This window comes from Eleutherodactylus coqui, chromosome 10 (assembly GCF_035609145.1).
Source record: "Eleutherodactylus coqui strain aEleCoq1 chromosome 10, aEleCoq1.hap1, whole genome shotgun sequence".
Lineage (NCBI taxonomy): Eukaryota > Metazoa > Chordata > Amphibia > Anura > Eleutherodactylidae > Eleutherodactylus > Eleutherodactylus coqui.
In genome coordinates this window covers 24690852-24712198 of record NC_089846.1, presented here as the reverse complement: position 1 = coordinate 24712198, position 21347 = coordinate 24690852, and the positions used below count along the sequence as shown (strand labels likewise).

Sequence of the window (21347 nt, the reverse complement as noted above, 5' to 3'; positions counted from 1 at the left end):
GACTACCGCTCCTGTGCCTTACACATGAGTGATAGACCTTCTACGAATGGAGGTGAAGTGGGCCAGAGACCTGCCTGCCTGCCTACATTCGCAGTAAACAGGCAGTTGTTCCTAGTTGAACGACTGCCTGTTTACACCGTCCAACAGTCGCTTGGTTTTCAGTAGTTCTTCTAAAAACTAAGTTACTCCAACAAGTGAGTGATTTCTCGCTCCGTGGCCTGTCGGCAGCCATGTGTTCATGGGCCGATGATCGCCTGAATTCACTGTTCCCAGCCATAATTTGCTTAATAATCGCCTCACGTAAAGGTACCTATAAAGGGGGCAACAAAATAACATACTAACGTCCGCAGGCTTCTGCAGCATTTTCTGCAAAAATAACGATAAATAGCGATTTAATAATTTACTGTGGCAAATCAACCATGCGGATTGATCCATTCATTCTGATAAGGATTATGTAACAGACCAGGTCCTTCTCCCGACTCCTCCGCTCTCTACAGTCGCTGGCTTTGTCAGTGTTACTCAGCAGTTTATCCTGATGTAAACTCTGCCTGTTGTGTGCCAAACTCTTAGTGAATGTGCCACTCCCAGCATCAGATGCACTGCACTGGCATTGCCAACTTATGTCTCTGCCCAATATAAACTCCACTCCTAATTGTCAAACACAAAGATTTGTTTTCCTTGTTCATTCGGCTGTAATGCTACTTATGGAAGACATTTTTATGCATTTTGCTAACTATGGAAGGCTCTGCCAAATGGGGTGATAATTCAATGAATACAGTGCTGTGCCTCGTCAGCTTAATGATCAATTTATCGTTTGAACGAGCGAGTGACGTCACCGTTGGCCCGTTCGCTCTCGTGCAGCCTGGTGCTCTCGCTGAAACGAATGGAGCGGTGGCCAAGCATGCTTGTTGCTGTTCCATTCATTTTGCCAGTCTTTCTGGGGACAGGGGACCCCCATTCTGGTGACTAGTGGGGGTCCCCAGGCAGACTCCCAATAACCTGCTAATTATCCCCTTATTCTGCCGATAGGTGATTGTGTAATGTCACCGGAATACCCCTTTAAAGCGGCTGACTCATTATGGCGACTCCCCCGTTTCCTTCCTCCCAGCCATGAATTGCTTCTGAAGAGAAAATGTAATATATTTCGCTGCCAGTTTAAATGGACGGGCCAAACCCACCCAGTTCGGAGCTGATCTTATTTAGTAATTCTCTTTTCTGGGTCATGGCGAGGGAATCCTTGGATGTCCCTATATCGTAATTGAACATATGATCAGGGATGGTCCTGATGTGACAACCCCTTTAAAAAACAGTGTGACTTGAAGCACGTACTTATTTAACTGAGTCACTCTGTAAATGCTTTACTTATTTGTATTGATTTTGAGCTATGTGATAACTTCTCTATTCACATCAGGTGTTAATTCAGATAGCACCGTAATGTCTGAGCTCATAGGACATGGTCACATGTCTGACAGCGGTGCAGAGAGAAACTGCTGTCTGTTTCCAAGAGCAACCAGTAGGTGTTTTAGAGTTAATGGAAAAGACTTGGAATAAATCGAAATCAAGACAGATTATTTTCAGCCTTCCTACTTCACTGACCAACTTATCATTCCATGTAAAAGGGCTGTCGTTCACTTATGACCGACCACCTGCTTACTGTGAGTGGAGGCGGGTAGGAACGATCATTGACCCGCTCCGCCTCTGTTCAGTCAGCGATACTCGTTCCTGTGTAAAAGGCCAGGAATGATTATCACTGGGGTGACATGTCTGGCATTTGTTGCCCGACGGATCATCCCGTGTCTGAGCACCCTAACTAGTGCTTGTTCACCTGTGCAATACGCAACGGGACTCTTCATTTTAAAGACTCGCTGTTCTTTCAATAAAATTTTCCTAAATCAGTAGTACAAGATAATCTAATAAACTTTGCAATATATGTTTTTAGAGAAAATGCCTCATCCTCTACTTATCAGACTTCTTTTTCAATCTTTCTCTCCTGCACTGATCATTCACTCTCAATCCACTGCTAAAATCTATTTTGAGAGCAGACAAAGTTTCAGCTTCACTGAGGGATCATATTACATGCTACTCATAGAATTCTTTAGAGAGTGAAAAGGAGGAGAAGGAAGGATGAGTAGCCTCAGAGAAAGAGGGGGCAGACACACAGATATGCTGTTGCAATTTCTAGTAAGTGTTTTATTTCACCCCAGTGCTGGATTTAGTTATACTGCTTTGTATTGCTGTATACTATCCTCTATGCTGCCACTTTTGAGCGTGCGCTACAGAGTAATAGGGGAGCAAGATCTTCTCTCTGGTCGATGCATGGGAGACAGCATAACAGCTGGTCTACACCGGCCAGTTGAGGGAAAACTAGATGAAGGTTACAGAAAGGGAGAACTGGTATTTCTTGTGTACATACTACACAACTGAATCTAAAAACTAATTTGAAATGACAGGTAGTTTTTAAAGGGGTTGTACCAGAATTTATTTTTATCACCTATTCATAGGATAGGTGATGAAATCTCCAACTGATCAGACTTTTATCGCTGAGACCCCCATCGATGTCAAGAATGGGGAACCCGTGGCCCCCTCCTTTCACTGCAGGCATGCTTCTCCCACCCGCAGTGACCTCCCATTGAATGGAATGATGGCCGCCCCCTTCATTTCATTGTGGTAGACAGAAATTGCTCAGCGTCTGTTCTCTGCTATCTTCAGCAGTCCCATTGAAAATTTAAAGGAGCTGCACTGCCCATGCGTGGCCATTGCTCGATCAATATCCCCCTCACTGTAGGTAATGCAGTAAGCCATTTCTTGTGATCGGTGGGGGTCGCAGCAGTGAGACCCCTGCAGATCAGACCTTTATCACTCGTTCTATGGATAAGTGATTAAAAGTTAAAGGGGTTGTATGGTTACCAGACAATTCCACTTCAATAAGGCTGAAAATGTTTAAAATAATAAACGTAAACATACTTACCCCTACGCAGCTGCCAGGATCCAGCGCTGCAGGCCCGCTGTGGTCCCGGTGGTTGTTGTCATCACTGATAACTTTAGTGACTGCTGCAGTCGAGAAGAGGCTGCAGCATCACGTTCCTGAACTCCTGGATTCATGGCACTGAGAAAGTGAGCGCCGATACCAGAAGAACGAGCGGTGATGCTAAATACTTTGGTTGGCTGCAGCAGTCAACTGAATTCCTGTGACATTAGTGATCACAAGAATCACCGGGACCACAACAGGACTGCTGCGCTGAATCATTGCGGCCACAGAGGGGAAAGTATGTTTCAGTTTATTTTAACTATTTATTTGAGCCCTATTGAAGCGGGATTGTCCGGTAACCGGACAACTACTTTAATTTTGCTACAACCCTTCTAAGTCATGCCTACGTACACAAAGATCAGGGGTATAGCTATAGGGGCTGCAAAGGTAGCAGTTGCACCTGAGCCCTGGTGCCTGGGGCGGCCTCAAAGGCATTTATAGCATTGTAATTATAAATGGTACATGGTAAATGAGTCTCTTTTTTTTTTTTTGCATTGGGGTCCAGGATCTTCAGGTTTTGCCTCTGACCGAGACAGTAGCCATACTGATAATTACCCATAACTACTATAATAGAGGCGTAATATCTGCATCTTCCCCTGCATGATTACTGCAGTTGATTTCTTTCTACACTGCAGCCCTAAGGAACTTGAGGATACTATGATGGATAATAAAAGTGACGTCTTACCTTTTAGCCACACTCCAAGTCTTGATTATAACGCTTAGCTCCAGGCGACAACTCGCTGAGCAGCCCGTGAACCAGACAACGCTGCTTTTTGCCAAAATGTCCAGTTCAGGGGTGGACAAGCGAATAGAGATGGAAGGGGAAGTACAAATCAACCTGAAAACAGGTGCAGTAAGCCACACAAAGCCCCGAAAAGCTTACAAAACAAATGCCATTGTCTTGTCCTGGTACGTTAGGAACGTGAGCGCTGTGCTACCCAACCTGCAGGCTATTTAGGGCCTTATTCAGATCTGCGACGGACGCTCTGACACAGATCCAGTCAAAAAAGCTGGACAAAATAGTGACGCATTCTGCGCTATTTAGTCTGCTAACGTGATGGAGCCTAATGCTGCATTTAATCGGAACATAATGATCATTCAAAAATTAATTCAAATGAGCGAAACTGAACAATTGTTGCGTTTTTGGTTTTTTTTAACACAAGCCAATGACTGAATGACAAACGAGAATTATGTGGTTCTCGTTCGTCGTTCCGTTTCAACCAGCATAAAAATAATTTTTGGCTAGTAATGTGCACCCCTAAATGAGAACTGCATAATTCTCAACAACAATTGTGCGGTCTTATCAGGCTGCGCAAACGAGAATCGGACGCTTCTCGTATGTGAAAGGAGCAATATGTTAAAGCTCTTCAACAGGATTAGTGTCAGGAAGTCCAGAAAAATCCACACCTCCTCAGTCACTACAGTCTCCTTTATCTCCAATTCTGCGAACCTCCTGGAAAGCTTTTACACGTGTGAATGGCAAACTGCGTATTTATGCTTTAAGATTACTGGGCCCTATTAACATGAAACATTGCATCCAAAGAAAAAGCAAAACTTTGAGATCTGTCTAGTGCAGGTCCTGGGGGGCGGAGAATGACAAGGATCCTTATTTGGTATTCCTGTATATATTGCCCCACCCCTGCAGAACTTGCACTAGTCAGAACAGTGTATGAGCTTTGCTTGGGGTTTTCCTTTTAGGAGAAAAGTAAAGATGATATGTTTTGGATTTGCTTTTGAAATGTGTTGCTCCATTATCCTGAGTTAGTTTATATAATATTGATACACTGACGCCGTACCTTTTTTTTAATAAACATTTCTCCTCCTTTTTATTATACAGGGAGATTTAGCAAAGAAGAAGATTTATCCCACCTTATGGTGAGTCAATATAGACCTTTATACATTTTCCACATTCATGACGGGGGCCTTAATTGCATTTGCTTGAAATGTAAGCCCTTGAAAATGAGCCGTAGTTGCACTACATTAAAAAAAAAAATTATATATATATATATATATATATATATATATATATATATATATAATTTATATTAATTATACACACACAATGAAGTGCTGGATGAACCAATGCGATAGCTGGGATTGGCTGTGGTTCAGCCAATTCATAAATCCTGCCTCTATGATGTGATGGCTCTTGATTGGCTGAGCAGTGATGGAAGAACCAATCAATGCAGAGCTGGATAAGCCAATCGCAGTCATCCCATTGGTTCATCCAGTGCTGCCTTGATTGGCTGAGCAGCGGTCAAAGAACCAATCATAGCCAGCACTTCCTAAAGGCGAGACTTATGAGCGGCCGAGGACTGCAGGAAGCATGTTGGAGCTCTGGAGAGCAGCGTGAGTAACCTGGACCGAGCCTGCTAGGTAAGTCTAATAAGACCTAGTGCCTCTTTTGGGGCATAAATGAATCTTACAGAGTCTTATTTTCTGGGAAACACAGTACTACATAGTGCCACCTCTGCAGCATGGCTAGTCACACTGGGTGTGCACCAAGGCATACGAATCCAGAGTAACCGTAACCTCTGCTTATTACTAGGTAGCCACTCAAGCTCCTTCTTAAGCTCTAAAGGACTCCTAGTATGGTTCCTACTAGTTTAAAGCTACCCATACACATGATGCAGACTTTGCCCATTATGGCTGAAAGTTGACCACTATGTCGAATACCAACTAGATTACCACGTGCTCTATGCTGCCCACCTTCCCATGTGTATGGGCATCTTATTTCTTCATGGGCATCTCTTAGATGTCCCTATTACACGTCTTCTATCAGGAACGCCTGTTCTGTAGAATCACATTCTATCTGGTAATACTGGCTTCAGTGCTGAATGCAGAACGCTCTGTCTGCTCGTGCGTCGATAATGAGCGTCCTGCGGCACGGACTGCGGCCACTTTATGCTATATAGAAACAAAATTTGCAGTATTATATAGAAAGATGATTCTTGTGCACTCTCCAGGACTTTATTCTTTATAATCTATAATTGGCGTATTCTGTATTGTGGTCTTATAGGTGGCTGTACAATGATGGTCTCCTCCCTGAAGATACCTACATAGTTGGATTTGCACGTTCAAAACTGAATGTACAGGACATCCGAAAACAGAGCGAGCCTTACTTCAAGGTATGGTGATAATTTCTATAGTTAAGGTGGTAATTACACAAAAGTCAGATTTTAGGCTGTTAAAGGGTTTTTCCAGGCAGTGCTGGGATACATCGGGGTCGGAGAGGAAGCCGCTGCTCCGACCCCTATGTAGTGGCCAGTACTTGTAATTGCAGGCGCAGCTGTCACTGAAATCGGTGGGACCCCAGCCTGCAATTGCAGCAGTTTTATTATATGGAGAGTAAAATATATCTTAAATAATCATTTTTGGTCTAAACTGATTGCAGGTTGGTCCCCCCCCCCTTGTCAGCAGGTACTTGCTCACCAGGCTGACAGTGCAGGGTATGATGGGACTTGTAGTACATACCCAAAATGCTTCTTATTGAGAGAGGAACTCCATTGCTCATTTGCATGGCCTTTTTAAAAGAATCATTGCATGGCCTACATTGGACTCCTTCAACCCTTGTGGTGCTCGTCACAAGAATAAATATTACCCACCAGACTGAAGCCCAGAGAAGGAAATGGTATAAAGTGCCTTTCCCTCGTATACTTCTCTTATGATAAAACATCAGGGACAACATGGGAAAATGCAGTCGCCGTCCTTGCTTTCTTCACTGCCCTCTTATACTAACCCTCTTCTATTCTTAAAGAGAACAAGTTCCATATAAAGGAGGGAACAGCATTACACATGAAATTTCCTTAAAAACCTTTCCACCCCATAACCTACATGTACGTCATGTAGTTGGCATGGGTTCAATAGCTGAGCCGGCTGTAACTGACAGTTGGCCTCCTGCTGCAATGGTGGGGATTGCAGAAAAAGCTGATCCCGTTACATGCCGCAATCATTGTTGAAAGTGGTTAATAGAGGATGAGCTCCTTCTGTGAAGTCGTCGGCCTTGTACCATCTAACTGTAAAAAACCAATGGCAACCAGACCCCAGATAGTAGCTTCTGGGCGTGCCATAGCTGATATGTTGAAAGAAAAGGGAATGTACACTGCAGTACATAAGTATTGCAGTGTATTTTCCGAGTGATCGTATGATCACGGGTTCAAGTCTCATAGAGGGACTTTAAAAAAAAAACAAAAAAAAACAAACCCTTAAAGAGACTAGTCATAGAGTGCAGGATACTCTAAAATTCTAAATAGCCCTTCACAGAGTAGGCTATTACTAAAATTACTGCTTTATTAAATACAATTAAAAGAACGCACACACATAAGCGATCCATGAATTACGTAGAATATTGGCTCTTTGGGACTTCGCTTCTATCCATAGGAATTCCCTGGGCAGTAATCGTACGCGAATACCCAGGTCTATGAAGACCCCAGCAGTAATTCTGTTTATTTAGGATACTACTGACAGGGTTACTGACTATTACAGTTTCCCCTAAGCAATATTACCTTAGTCAGATATACACCCTCTGGCACCAGCAATTTAACTCTGTGGCTATACAGCATCGATTGGTCACACGTTTGGCCTTATCAATTTATTGAGTTATAAACCTGAAGTTTTGCTTCACAATGAATTAGCAGAAAATTGTTCTCCAGCTGAGAGACTTTGTACCCATGGGCATCCACCCATACTAGACACTCAACATATTCGCCACAAGCTCCTGCATGCACTGTTATTTGCAAGTCAGTAACTCTTGCAGGACCATTAGCGACTGCTACGCCTACACTCAGGCTTTAAATTACCCATTTTCTTTGGCTTACACAACTCTATAGCTCGTTAACCTCCTGAAGATCTGCAAATTAGTCGTGAAACGCGTCAAGTGTGTTTAGCTTAAATTGTCTGAGCCACCGTATTAAACTTAGACCATGCGTCTACCTACAATTTAGGGAAAGCCAATATCTTTAAGGGTCTAGGCATTAGCGGAACCAGGAATAGATAAGCATACCTGTCCTGGGTTTATGCTGCCTGTGGTTTAGCAGCATGAACTTTGTGACAAGTTCACTTTAACCCGTTTAGGACCAGGCACTGTAAATTTATAGCGCCTGGTCCTGGGCTTAAAGCCCGCCGTATGTAAAATTACGGTGGCGCTTTAAGCCTCCTACCTCTGCAGTCAATCAGAGGCAGGAACGGGTTATCAGCTGTTAGTAACAGCTGATAACCTGGAGAAGGCAGGAGGGGTTTTTAACCCTTCCTGCCTTCTGCTTCCCTGAGTACACCGTGCTCAATAAACACTGTGTACTCAAAGTGAAAGTAAACTATGACTTTTACATCGGGAGCCCAGGGGGTCATGTTATCGCCTGGGTCCCCTGCTACAGCAGAGCTGGAGGGTCAAACTAGACCCTGGATAGCTCTGCCAGTGACTATTATCACCGCAGAGACTCTTTTTCCCTGTAACTGGGGCTTCTATGGATGCCCCAGCTACAGTGGGAAAGTGGCAAATTAAAAAAAAAATGAATGTCCCCCAGAGGTCTTACATGACATCATGGGGGACAGAGATAGTAAAAAACACAATTACATACACATATAAAACAAAATGACAGAATAAAGCAACAATACATACATAAGAAATAAAATAACACGAAGCCGATGCCAACAAAAACCGTCGCCGTATGCGCCCTCTAAACTAAAACCATACATACTATATATCAAAACGTCCGAAACAAATAGAGGAATCCATTCCCATACTTTATTTTAGCATAAATACATTAAATAAAAAATAACTTTAAATGTAAATTTTTATTTTTTTTTTAGTTATTAATTTTTTTAGCATTTTACCCCCAATAAAGCTTACAAAAAGGGGGAAAAAGTCAGTGAAAAAGATACTTTAAAAAATCGCCCTATATGTCACGGAAAAAAACACAGCAAAATAATTTTGATAGCTAAAGGGAAAAAAATAGGGATTTTACCCATGTGGCGGTTTTACTACCCTAAAGTGTCTGGTCTTTAAGGTACAAAACAGCCTGGTCCTTAAGGGGTTAAATACCCCAGCTAGGCCCTGTTCTTAAATGGGACACTACACTATTAAGAAGTGTCTAATGTACTGTTCATTCAAAGAGCTGCAGCGCCATCTGGTGGCACAGTTAATAAGTTCATTTGGTGTTCCTGTTTCAGAAACTGTTTCAGGTCTCTACAAAGTGTGATTTATTCTTGGTAACAGAAGCCAAGTAATCCTGTAGATATGGCACCTTTTTAATGGCTAACTGAAAGCTCGCTAGAACATCATGTTTTTTTGCTATTTAAAAAGGTATAATATCTGCAATATTACCTTGTTTCTCTTACTGAGAACAATCACATTTTGCTCTACTGGCTAAAGGTGCATTTACACCACAAAGATGATGACTTTGGAGCGATCATTTTGCATAAACTATTAATTGGTACTAATGCCTATTAGTAGCGTGTGAGCCCCCGGGAGCTATATTCAGGGAACACACCACCAGCTCTTGCCTTATTACATTCCCTTTCGATCTGCTGTAGGGCTGACAGCTGAGACAATGTAGTCAGTGCTTCCCGGGCAGAACACAGCATGCGGTCCTGCTTATCAGCTGTTCTGCGGAACAATGGATTTCATGCAGAACTGAGATTCATTGTTCGTCAGAAAAGTGAAAGATGGGCCCGTTTAGACACAACGATTATCGCTCAAAAGATGGCTTTTGAGCGATAATCGTTGTCTAAATGGGCATTAACACACTACCAAACTGTTTTTGTTTTAGGCCTCTCCAAGTGACGCTGAGAAGCTGAACGCCTTCTTTCAGAGGAACTCTTATGTGTCGGGCCAGTACTCTGATGAGGCTTCCTTTAAAGGTCTTCATAAGCACTTACAGTCTTTACCAAATGGGGCAAAGGCCAACCGCCTCTTCTATTTGGCAGTTCCACCAAGTGTGTACCATGATGTGACCCGGAACATCAGAGTGACCTGCATGAGCTCAGTGTAAGTACAATGCAATGTATGATTGACAGTAAGAGACCAGAATGTAACGATAGATCGCATGTAATGATACTTTTGTGAATTTAATTGAAACTTCTCCTTTAAATAAAACAAAAAGTCTAGTAAGTTAAGTAAAACTCTTTATTTAGCGGTTTCTTAAAGAAACACCTCTAGGCAAAACTGATACAATATGTTTTATCTAGTCCAGGACAGGAGGGGGCAGTGCAGGACACAGGGATTCAAGAAATTCCAATGAGCGAATGCCACTGCCCACTTAGTCCTTCAACTAGATTAGACCCTGGGAAACTTGTATGGCTTTCACAACAGCAACCACCCAACTTTGCCAGACTTCTGAATGTCAAGTCTGTCTAATTGTATAGTAGCATACCCCTCAATTACACATCATAGCAGAACCAGACAGAGTTACAGTTCAGAACTTTAGTATAACTGTCTGACAACCCCTGTGTACCTGTAATTGTGGTCCCTTTGGATTCACCCAACTTTTCCAGAAACTGCTAAAACTAGAAAATAAAAGTTGGATACAGATTTTGAACTGCACGCAAGATGCTTCTGAAATGTTTACATTAGTGTTCTGGCAGTGCTTTTGCACAACAGCAGTTCTGTGTCTGGAAGGGACCTGTAGCAGTGTTCATCCAGAGCCTCCTGATTCATGAATCATAACCTAGACACATGCAGAACACAAGTGAGAATAAAGTAGCTATTTGCTGTCCTTGCTCCTTAGGGTGCCCACCCACTAGCGTTTTTTTTCACCGCGAAATTCGCAGGTTTTTTTTTCTGCAGGGGTCTATGGGACTTGTAATGTAAAAATCGCGATCGCACAAAATCGCGATTTACCACGATATCGCGATTTTGCGCGATCGCAATTTTAGCTTTGCATGTCCCATAGCCCAAAGACCCCTGCAGAAAGAAAAAACGCTGCGAATTTCGCAGTAAAAAAACGCTAGTGGGTGGGCACCCTAAGATTTACTGCCATCCTTGTTTTCTGGATCTACCTACTGTAGTCCTGCTGGATGTGCTGGTGTAGTCACAAGTGACTATGCTATGCTGCTGCCCATGCCAGGAAGGCGCTGCTGCTGCACGTGGGTTGTGTACTTATGTAATGCTGTGCCTGAATAAGTGAAACAGCTCTGTCTCCATAGTATAGAAGCTATAGTTGCATCACACTTCAGTTTGTCCATCTTTTGCTATTGCAACATCGTTCACTGAAATACAAATCTAGAAATTTGAGGAGGAAGGAAATGCAATGTTACAGGACTGATATTTAGAACCAGCGCCGCCCTTGGGTTAGATGGCCTCTCGGGCGGAAATTGTTTGGGGTGTCTACCTATTATAAGAAAAAAGCGATATGTATTGAACTGTTAGTGACAGTCTGCCTGTGTTCTGCTTGTGCAGAAAGCAAGAAGATACAACATGAGAACACCTCAATGAATAAATACAGTACCAGAAACAAGCTTGTGACAAATACAGCACTAGAACCAAGCACAAAAGATAGATATAGCACAAATCAAACTCACTACATGGATATAATACCAGAACCTAAGTCATAACTTAAATACAGTAGCAGAACTAAGCGATTGTATTGTGGGAGTGCCAGTGAGCTGAGAACGGCACCTCGGAGCGAAGGCCAGCCATACCTAGAACAATGTAACGGAACACATTGGTGTTTCACTTTAAAATAGGACCTAAAGCCCACTTAGCAGAGTTGATGCCATTATTAGTGGGTTTTTTTGGGTTTTTTTTTGCACATCCTTTCACTCTTTTCTCATTTATGCCCGTCTCTCCTCACAGCGGTTGGAATCGGGTAATTGTAGAAAAGCCATTTGGGAAAGATCTGGAAAGTTCAAACAAGCTATCTGAACACATCTCCGCACTCTACCAAGAAAGTCAGATTTACCGTATTGACCACTATTTGGGCAAAGAGATGGTGCAGAACCTCATAGTGCTCAGGTAAGTGGCCCGGACTCTCCTATGCTGTAACTCAGCACCTGCCTTCTATATATGAAGCTTTTTGTTGTGTCCCCTTTAGATTTGGAAACCGCATATTTGGTCCCCTGTGGAATCGGGATCACATTGCTGCAGTGGTATTAACATTTAAAGAACCCTTCGGGACTCAGGGACGTGGTGGATACTTCGATGAATTTGGGATACTCAGGTAGATATTTAATCTGTGCTAATGATGTGTGAATGAATCATCTGGATGATGCTAATGGTGGCCTTGTCTTCTAGAGATGTCATGCAGAATCACTTGCTGCAGATGATGTCCTTGGTGGCCATGGAGAAACCGGTTTCTACTAACTCAGATGATGTGCGGGATGAGAAGGTAATGACTTATTTGATTTGGGGATGGTTTGCTAGCCTATCCTCAGAGGTGAGAGCTCCCCATTGCAAAGATTTAAATGGGGTCCCTTCTTGGTGCTGACTAACACTCCCATACCCCTAACTACCTGGGATAGGAGGTCTTCCAGATATTCCTAGACAAATGCACGTCTCCTGTTGCAATCCAACAAGATCACCTATATCAAATAATGAGTCCCCCTGCTCTCTTCACAGGTGAAGGTGCTGAAGTGTGTGCCCGAGTTGACCGTTGACAATATTGTCCTAGGACAATATGTCGGCAATCCTGAGGGACAAGGAGAGGCTCAGAAGGGTTATTTGGATGACCCCACCGTACCTAAAGGCTCCCACACTGCAACATTTGCCACTGCTGTCCTTTACGTGCAGAATGAGAGATGGGACGGTAAGTGGTTGTCACCAAAAACAGAATTTTTAGTGATTTGTTTACTTTTTGATGTCATGCTGTATGTTTAATAAAAATCTGAAAATCCTGCAGTTCTCACACTGACCACTAAGCCTAATAATAGTCTGACACTTCCTGTTCTGTAGTGAGAACTTTTCAGCAGTCATCTCATTATCCTAGGCAGAATTGCAACAAATGGTGTCGGCTATATATAGATAACACAGGATCCACCATTCACAATACGTGAAGATCACAGCTCACCTCCTACCCCTCCCTGCAGAATGACCTCTACAACACAGCATCCCCACAACACTTTCCCATAGAAGTCAGTGTGCCAGCTCCTGGCCATTGTGCCTATGAAGCTGCTGTAAGGCATCTCTTTAAATGCAGCTCCAGCAAGATGGCGACCCCCATAGTCATGTACTGAAAATAGAATGTAAAAAAAAATACAATCAGAAAATGCTCCACTAACTGGTTTTGATCATTACAAGAAATACATGTGATAGATACATTCCCTTTAATACAGAATCTTGATATGTACTGTATGTAGATTTTCTGCATTGCTGTTCAGGATGTGTAACCCCTCTAATTCTCCAAATGTAGGTGTCCCATTTATTATGCGCTGTGGAAAGGCCCTGAATGAGAGGAAAGCTGAGGTCCGTCTGCAGTTCCGAGAAGTTCCAGGTGACATCTTCCAAGGACAGTGCAAGAGGAATGAGCTGGTGATAAGAGTCCAGCCGGAGGAAGCAGTTTATACAAAGATGATGACCAAGAAACCGGGAATGTCCTTCAACCCTGTGGAATCCGAGTTAGATTTGACTTATGGCAATCGATACAAGGTATCGTTAATCATCCATACTGTAAATATGTATATATAATCCACATACATGGCACGTTTTTAGAAGAGATGCCGCAATAAATCACATAGCTGCCTAGAGTTTCTCAATGTTTCTAATCCAAGTACCTCTATGGCCAAAGATCATACACTGAGCTGCACATTAAAAGCACAGCTTTAAACATAGTAACATAGAGTGCTAGGCTGAAAAAAGACAATTGTTCAGCCTGTCTACACCCCCCCATATGTTGATCCAGAAGAAGCCAGATAAAAAAAGCATTCTGGCAAAGCAAGTGCACCTTAGGGCACACATAGCTCAAGTTGAGAACCTAGGGTTTTGAAGACTTCCTGACTGTCCCATCCTGAAAGCTTGTGCTTATTCAGAGTTGCTGCAAAAATCTATTACGGAGGGGGTAAAGCAGCATCTTGAGCCCCTGATAAGAAAAGACATGAATGTTTAAGGGGTTTTCCAGGGAAATACTATTGAAGACCTATTCTCAGTTCTCCTTAAAAGCAATGACAGCTGTACCTGCAATTACAAGCGCCGACCACTACACAAGGGTCGGAGCCAACTGCTTCTGCTCACACCTTTTGTGTATTGCAGTAGTGACAGCAAACGCCCGATCAACTGGGGTCCTGAGCAGCGGGCCCATCAACTATTGATGACCTAGCCTGAGGATGGCTCGTCAATAATATTTGCACTGACAACCCCTTTAGGCCATTTCAGACTCCTGTTCTAGAATGTAGCTAGTGATGATAGATATACAGTAATGACTAGAGATGAGTGAATCTACTCATTTTGAGTATTTACTCGATCGAGCACCACGATTTTCAAGTACTTCAGTACTCGGGTGAAAAGATTCGGGGGGTGGGGGGAGGCGTGGCGGCGCGGGGGGGGGGTGGGGTAGCAGCGGGGAACGGGGGAGCCCTCTCTTTCTCTCGCCACTCCCCGCTGCAACCGAACACTCACCCACGGCGCCCCCCCGAATCTTTTTGCCCGAGTACGGAAGTACTCGAAAATCGCTGTGCTCGGGCGAAAAAGGAGCGTGGCCGAGTAGGTTTGCTTATCTCTAGTAATGACCTAACACCAGAAGGCTGCCACCACCGAGGTAAGCATCACTCCCATTTAGTCACCTATATATGGTTTGGCAGACCACATCTTCACATCCATGTAACATGTGAATAGTAAAGGCAATATGTCGCTGCTTATAATAAATATTTTCTGCATTCTCCAGGATGTGAAGTTGCCGGATGCCTATGAGCGGCTGATTCTAGATGTGTTCTGTGGAAATCAGATGCACTTTGTGCGCAGGTAGGTCTTGTACTTGCTGCTCTTTGTGACACATTGGGTCTCTTACACGCCTGTTTTAAGGGTATATTCACACGGGCCATATGTGCTTGGTATTTTCCGCCATGGACTTACTTGTGGTAAATTCTCAGTATATTACACTGTAGGCTAAATAGACGAGAAATGAAGAAATCTCATCCACAACATGCAGAAAAAATCTGCAGTATGAACTTTAAATCTGCAGTATGTCAATTTAGGCTGTAGATTGGCTCATCATGTTCTACCCCTTCCAGTGTGTGCAGTGAAATCTGCATTAAATCCACCCTTTTAGCTCTAGACAATATGTTCTATTTGGATGTACTGAAGTGCAATGCCCACTAGAGTGAGATGGAACAAATTTAATTAAAAGCTACATGTCTCAATAAATATGGCACATCTCTTGCCGTCCGTGCACCAAAAGTTCAGCTCTAGACCGGCTATGAGTTGGCATACATTTGTGCTAGAATTCATGCCAGTCTCTGTAGTAAATAAAGAGCCCTGTGTGGCGCACAGTTAGGGCAGTAGAAATGCAGTCCTAAGCTCTTGCTCATGACCTGAAGGTTGCGGTTTCTATCCCTGCTTGGTTCAGGTAGCCGGCTCAAGGTTGCTTCAGCCTTGGTAAAATGAGTACCCATCTTGCTGGGGGGGGGGGGGGTAAAAGATAACTGGGGAAGGCAATGGCAAACCAACCTGCAAAAACAGTCTGCCAAGAAAATGTCACGATATGACGTCCCTCTAGGCGTCCGTCATGAATTGGTGCTTGCACCAGGGAACTTTACCATTACCTTTAGTACATTGGTTCTGCTAGGCCCCATCCACCTTTGTAGAAAATGTCAAGGGCAGCAGGGGAAAAGGGGCAAAAGTTGCACATTTTGCACAAGCGTGGCTTGCACAGAAACATGAGCCTTTTTACACTTTTTTAATATATATACAAATACCTCCACTTTGTGGTCTTTATGACTGTTTTCTTTGTCATTGCTTTTTCATCAGTGATGAGTTGAAGGAAGCCTGGAGAATCTTTACTCCTATCCTGCATCAACTGGAGAAGGAGAAGGAGAAGATCAAACCCCTGCCCTACAAATATGGGAGGTGAGCAAGTCCTTAAAATCCTCGTATGCAACTAAAGCGGGTTGTGGTTATCTCTGCAGTGCTAGGATGGTTTTTGTGTTGAAGGATAGTGTTTAGAGATGAGCGAGTATACTCGCTAAGGCACATTACTCGAGCGAGTAGTGCCTTAGCAGAGTATCTCCCCCCGCTCGTCTCTAAAGATTCGGAGGTCGGCGCGGGTGACAGGTGAGTTGCGGCGGGGGGAAAGAGAGGGAGAGAGAGATCTCCCCCCACCGGCCCCCGAGTCTTTAGAAACGAGCGGGGAGATACTCGGCTAAGGCACTACTCGCTCGAGTAATGTGCCTTAGCGAGTATACTCGCTCATCTCTAATAGAGTTCTATCCTCTGTAATGTCACCATTAATTTGGACAAATTATGACAATGGCTTTTCCAATCTAATGGGTTTGTGTAGGGTCAATTTTAGGGGCCAAACTGATTAACTTAAGCCATCTGAACTAAACTGCTGCAACATGTCAACTCACTTCAGACTCTCTCGCCCATTTCAGTGCCACAGTGTATCTAAATCCAGGCATACTTTTGATAGAAGATGTTTCCTCTGATGAGTAAATTATTTGGTTGATTGACCCTCGGCGCACACTTTACACGGCACTATCGTGGATCCGTAATTGTATAAAATAAAGTGCTGCTACGAACACCGACCCGTCAGACGCTTTGATTTTTCAGGATTTGCGTATCTGCATATGTCCCTCAACACGGAAACGTTTGATTCTGTGTGCAGGTATTGCCGATAGCATATTGCTTTGTTAAAAGGTTAGAAAGATCAGCAAGCTTAATGTCGGAGTTGATCCACAGGAAGGCCCTTGTACACGGACAGACAGCGGCTGTTTAGGCAAGTGCTGATCAACAAGATCAGCGCTGGTTTAAATGGCTTTTTGCACAGGCCGATGCGTTTTTTTTTTAAAAATTTTCTGCAACAAAAATACCCAACCGGCTGAAGAACGCAAGTATTTGCTCAGTCAGTGGTTGATCGGGGGCTTATTTACATGGGCCAATGATTGAGCTAATAAATGTCAGCACAGAGGTTCATATAAAAGCCTTAATTGCACACCAGGATAACCTTTCCCTATGTACCCTATTGGGGTACATGGACAGCAAAGATGGGGATCCCCCTGCCAACCTGTCCCCTCTATAAGGGCACATTCACATGGGTGTAAGCGTATTTCGTTACGTAAATAAATTGCGTATTTATAGACCTAAAATGGCCTATATCCTGCGTATCTCAGCCCTTATGCTTTTTTTTTTTTTTGTGCACATAAATATGCAATACAGATAGTCCCCGACTTGCGAACATTCGATTTACGAATTTCGCAAGATGCGAACAATCTGTCCTGCACATTATGATGTCATGCTATGGCATTACATCGTTCTGTGCAGCGAGCAGGCAGGCTTCTATCAAGCCTGATAGAAGCCTGTCCAGTCAGATCGCGGGATACTGTGCGGTTGCTAGGCAGCCAGGGACCTTCTGAAAGGCCCCAGGGCTGTCTATGCAGAGCGCCTATCAAGCCGTGCGCCTGATGGGCACTCTGCATAGGCAGCCCTGGGGCCTTTCAGGAGGTCCCCGGCTGCCTAGCAACCACACAGCGTCCCACAATCTCATTGTGGGACGCTGTACGGGCCCCCTGAACGTCGGGTGCGGGCTGTTTCTTACAGCGGGCACCCGGCGGCAGCAGTTCAGACGTGCCGCGCCGCTCGTCAGAACTGTTAACACTTTAAATATCACTGTCAGAGCAGTATTTGAAGTGTTAACAGTTCCGACAAGCAGCGCGGCTCGTCGGAACTGCTGCCGCCGGGTGTCCGCTGTAAGAACAGCCGGCACCCGACATTGTATGGAGCAGGATCCACCCGCGATCCCGCTCCATATAACCATTTGTTCAGACTTGCGAACAAATCGACTTGCGAACAGGCTCCTGGAACGGAACCTGTTCGCAAGTCGGGGACTAACTGTACATTTACGCTCGCCAAAAAAAACCAAGAAAACCCCACTCATTTCATGCGCAAATACACATGCATGTTCACTGAGTATTTGCGCAGTCTCATACACTTCAATGGTCTATTTTGGTGCATAATATACACCAAAATAGTACATTCTGCATATTTTTGTACATTGACCAGAAATCACCTGAAAAATATGTACATGTGAATAATCTCATTGAAATCAATGGGTGGTGGTCACTGCGTATTAAGCGGGTAAAAAAAACTGCGGTGTATTTACACCTGTGTGAATAAACCCTAAGCCACAGCCAATGGCCATTGACTACCAGGGTCTCTCTTTTTCACATAGTCCTATTCATATACTCACTGCAAAGACTTTCTTTTTAGGCATTTGAGACCAAAAACCACATATGCTAAACATATGGCTACATACAGCTTTCCATTTCCATGCATTTTCTATCTAATTCTAATGCCTGTAACCTTAAAGGGGTTGTCCCGCGCCGAAACGGGTTTTTTTTTTTTTCAAACCCCCCCCCCCCCCCCCCCCCCCCGTTCGGCGCGAGACAACCCCGATGCAGGGACCTAAAGAAAAATCCGCACAGCGCTTACCTGAATCCCCGCGCTCCGGTGACTTCTTACTTACCGGCTGAAGATGGCCGCCGGCATCTTCTCCCTCGGTGGACCGCAGGGCTTCTGTGCGGTCCATTGCCGATTCCAGCCTCCTGATTGGCTGGAATCGGCACGTGACGGGGCGGAGCTACACGGAGCCCCATTGAGATAAGAAGAAGACCCGGACTGCGCAAGCGCGGCTAATTTGGCCATTAGACGGCGAAAATTAGTCGGCTCCATGGAAACGAGGACGCTAGCAACGGAGCAGGTAAGTGAAAAACTTCTTATAACTTCTGTATGGCTCATAATTAATGCACAATGTACATTACAAAGTGCATTAATATGGCCATACAGAAGTGTATAGACCCATTTGCTGCCGCGGGACAACCCCTTTAATCAGCAGTTAAGAGTCGTTCTCTAGTTTAGACAGTCCTCTCAAGGTATCTTGCTGCTGGGACCCTCCGTGATCTGTTGCAATTTGTGGAAGAACCTTACAAAAAGTGCTTACTTTTTCTGCAGCACTACTACAGGAGGAATGAAGTATTACACTAATCGCATTGAAATCAATGGGTTGTCTGAGGAACCCAACACATTAATGCATTCTACAAAGGCTCAGATGCTGTTCATAGCTGCTCTCCGCTCCGGCTAAATACTCTGCATGGCCAAATGCAGAGATGCTATATAATAATTTGTCTGGTTCTAGCTATTAATGTCTGTCTACTATATTTCAGCCGGGGTCCTCCAGAAAGTGATGCGTTCATGCAGAAAGTTGGCTTCCGATATGAAGGAACATATAAATGGGTGAACCCTCACAAGCTGTGATGACCTGGTAGAATGCAATGCCAGCGGGCGCCCCTCGAACAACAACCTGCAACTAATGGAATTCTTCAGGACCAAAGCACAACTTCTTCAGTGCCGGTTTCTCGCCTCTCACTCTGGTCTTCAAACCATGTGGCAGCATAGTCCTAAAGCATCTAAAGGGGTTGTGTTATGTTTGAAAAGTATCCCATATGCACAAGATAGGTGACAATAATCAGATTTGTGGGGGTCTGAAATCTGGGACCCCCACTAATACCCATAAGAGGGCTCCTATGTGCCCTTAAGTGAGGGGAGCACCTTCAGTACATATGCACCTTCACACCGTTCACTTGAATTGGAGTTCAAGCACCTGGCTATCTCCAATGATCCCACTTAAACAAATAGAGATGCACATGTGCAAAAGCCACTGCTCTCATTGCGGGATGTGCTTGAGCTCTATTCTCGGGATCGGTGTGGATCCTAGCGGTTAGACCGCACCAATATTAAATCCTGTGGTTGGAGGATAAACTTCAAACATGGCATAACCACTTTTAAAGGGTTGTCCAGAGTTTAAAAAAATAAATGGCTAACCTCTTCCAAACACCTGCGCCACCCTTGTCCGTAGGTTGTGTCTGGTATTGCAGCTCAACTCCCATTTACTTCAATGAAGCTGAGCTGCAATACCACACACACCCTATGGACAAGGGTGGCGCTGTGTTTGGGTGAAAGCAGCCCTATTTTTCTAACCCTGAACAACCCCTTTAAGTAACATTTTTGCTTTCAGTTTACATTTCATAATTCCATTTCCTTCTGCTTCTCTTTACAAATCCAAGTAATTCCTGATGCAGTTCTATGTACTGCACAGCTGTAGATGAGATGGACTAGTTTGTAGAAATGGTGCTTCGGTATTTCTGTGGGTTCCTCGTGAGGTTTTAAGGCCTCTGTGGGTTTTTTTTTTGTTTGCTTTTATTTTTTACAGTAAATGTGTTCATGCATACAAGTTTGAGTGTCTTCTTTTTATGTAGCCGATGCTAAGTGGGAAGGGGCTCAATTCTAGTCTTACTGGTGCTTTGGGGAAATTGAAGCAACAGCCTCTTCGGTCTGGGGCAAATTCCCTTTTCTAATATGATTTTCAGTGAACTGTGCCGGTGCGCTGTCCCTTTAATTACTCTCCATGGTCTGTCTTTCCACACCATATGACTTGTCTTGTTAGATAAGCCCATAACCTCTCATCAGCTGGAACAGAACATCACTTCTGAAGACTTTTTAGCAATTTTACATTGCAAACATCTGGTCGGGGCTTGGCCTGTAATCCCCCCAGTGCCCGTATAGTCTGCTCCCAGTATCCTCCTCGAGGACAGCAAGTTAAGTCTTACAAATTGCCCATTAACGCTGCAAAATGATTCTTGCTTTACGGATGCCGCGTTCTGGAAGTGATCCAATAGCAGACATTTTCTACCAGTCTTATAAATTATACCCAGCAGTCTTGTGCCATCTGGTGGTGCCAGATGTGAGGGAAACGTCTTAAAGGGACATTGATTATTAATAAGCCGTGTTCATTTTCAACTTGTTCTAGAAGTGTTCAATAAACAAGTAAACTAAAACCAGGCTTACATTTCTATATTCTCTAATTTAATTGCAATATCAGAAATGTTATCTACTTAAAGGGGTGTACATGGCCAAGATGGGAACACGGCTGGTTACAAGGTGGCCAGGATGGTTGAAACTGCCAAGGTTGGATGAGCTACAGTGTCTTCGTAACTCCCATAAAAATTGGGTGGGAGTTATAGAAATGGCGTTATTACAGCGAGCTACGAAGTTATGGAAGCTGCATAGCTCACTATACTGTTTGTGCAACTCCCATTGATGTCTATGGAAGTCAGGTGGCCAGTGTAACACTTGGTGCTCAGCTGTTACTATCCTCCCAATCGCTCCCAGTCATCACATGCA

At 44.0% G+C, this 21347-nt stretch overlaps 1 protein-coding gene across 2 annotated transcripts in view; it reads left to right on the top strand.

Annotated features, from left to right (window-relative positions):
• Nucleotides 1–21001, top strand: part of G6PD (glucose-6-phosphate dehydrogenase) — a 28593-nt gene extending 7592 nt beyond the window's left edge. For both annotated transcript variants that reach the window (XM_066580609.1, XM_066580610.1), the window contains exons 3-13: nt 4866–4903; nt 6048–6156; nt 9796–10013; nt 11820–11978; nt 12058–12183; nt 12258–12351; nt 12582–12768; nt 13372–13607; nt 14839–14915; nt 15921–16019; nt 19331–21001. In XM_066580609.1, coding sequence (XP_066436706.1) covers nt 4866–4903; nt 6048–6156; nt 9796–10013; nt 11820–11978; nt 12058–12183; nt 12258–12351; nt 12582–12768; nt 13372–13607; nt 14839–14915; nt 15921–16019; nt 19331–19421 — 1434 coding nt within the window. In that variant the 3' untranslated portion in view covers nt 19422–21001. The remainder of the gene's footprint in view (nt 1–4865; nt 4904–6047; nt 6157–9795; nt 10014–11819; nt 11979–12057; nt 12184–12257; nt 12352–12581; nt 12769–13371; nt 13608–14838; nt 14916–15920; nt 16020–19330) is intronic.
• Nucleotides 21002–21347: the final 346 nt, after the last annotated feature.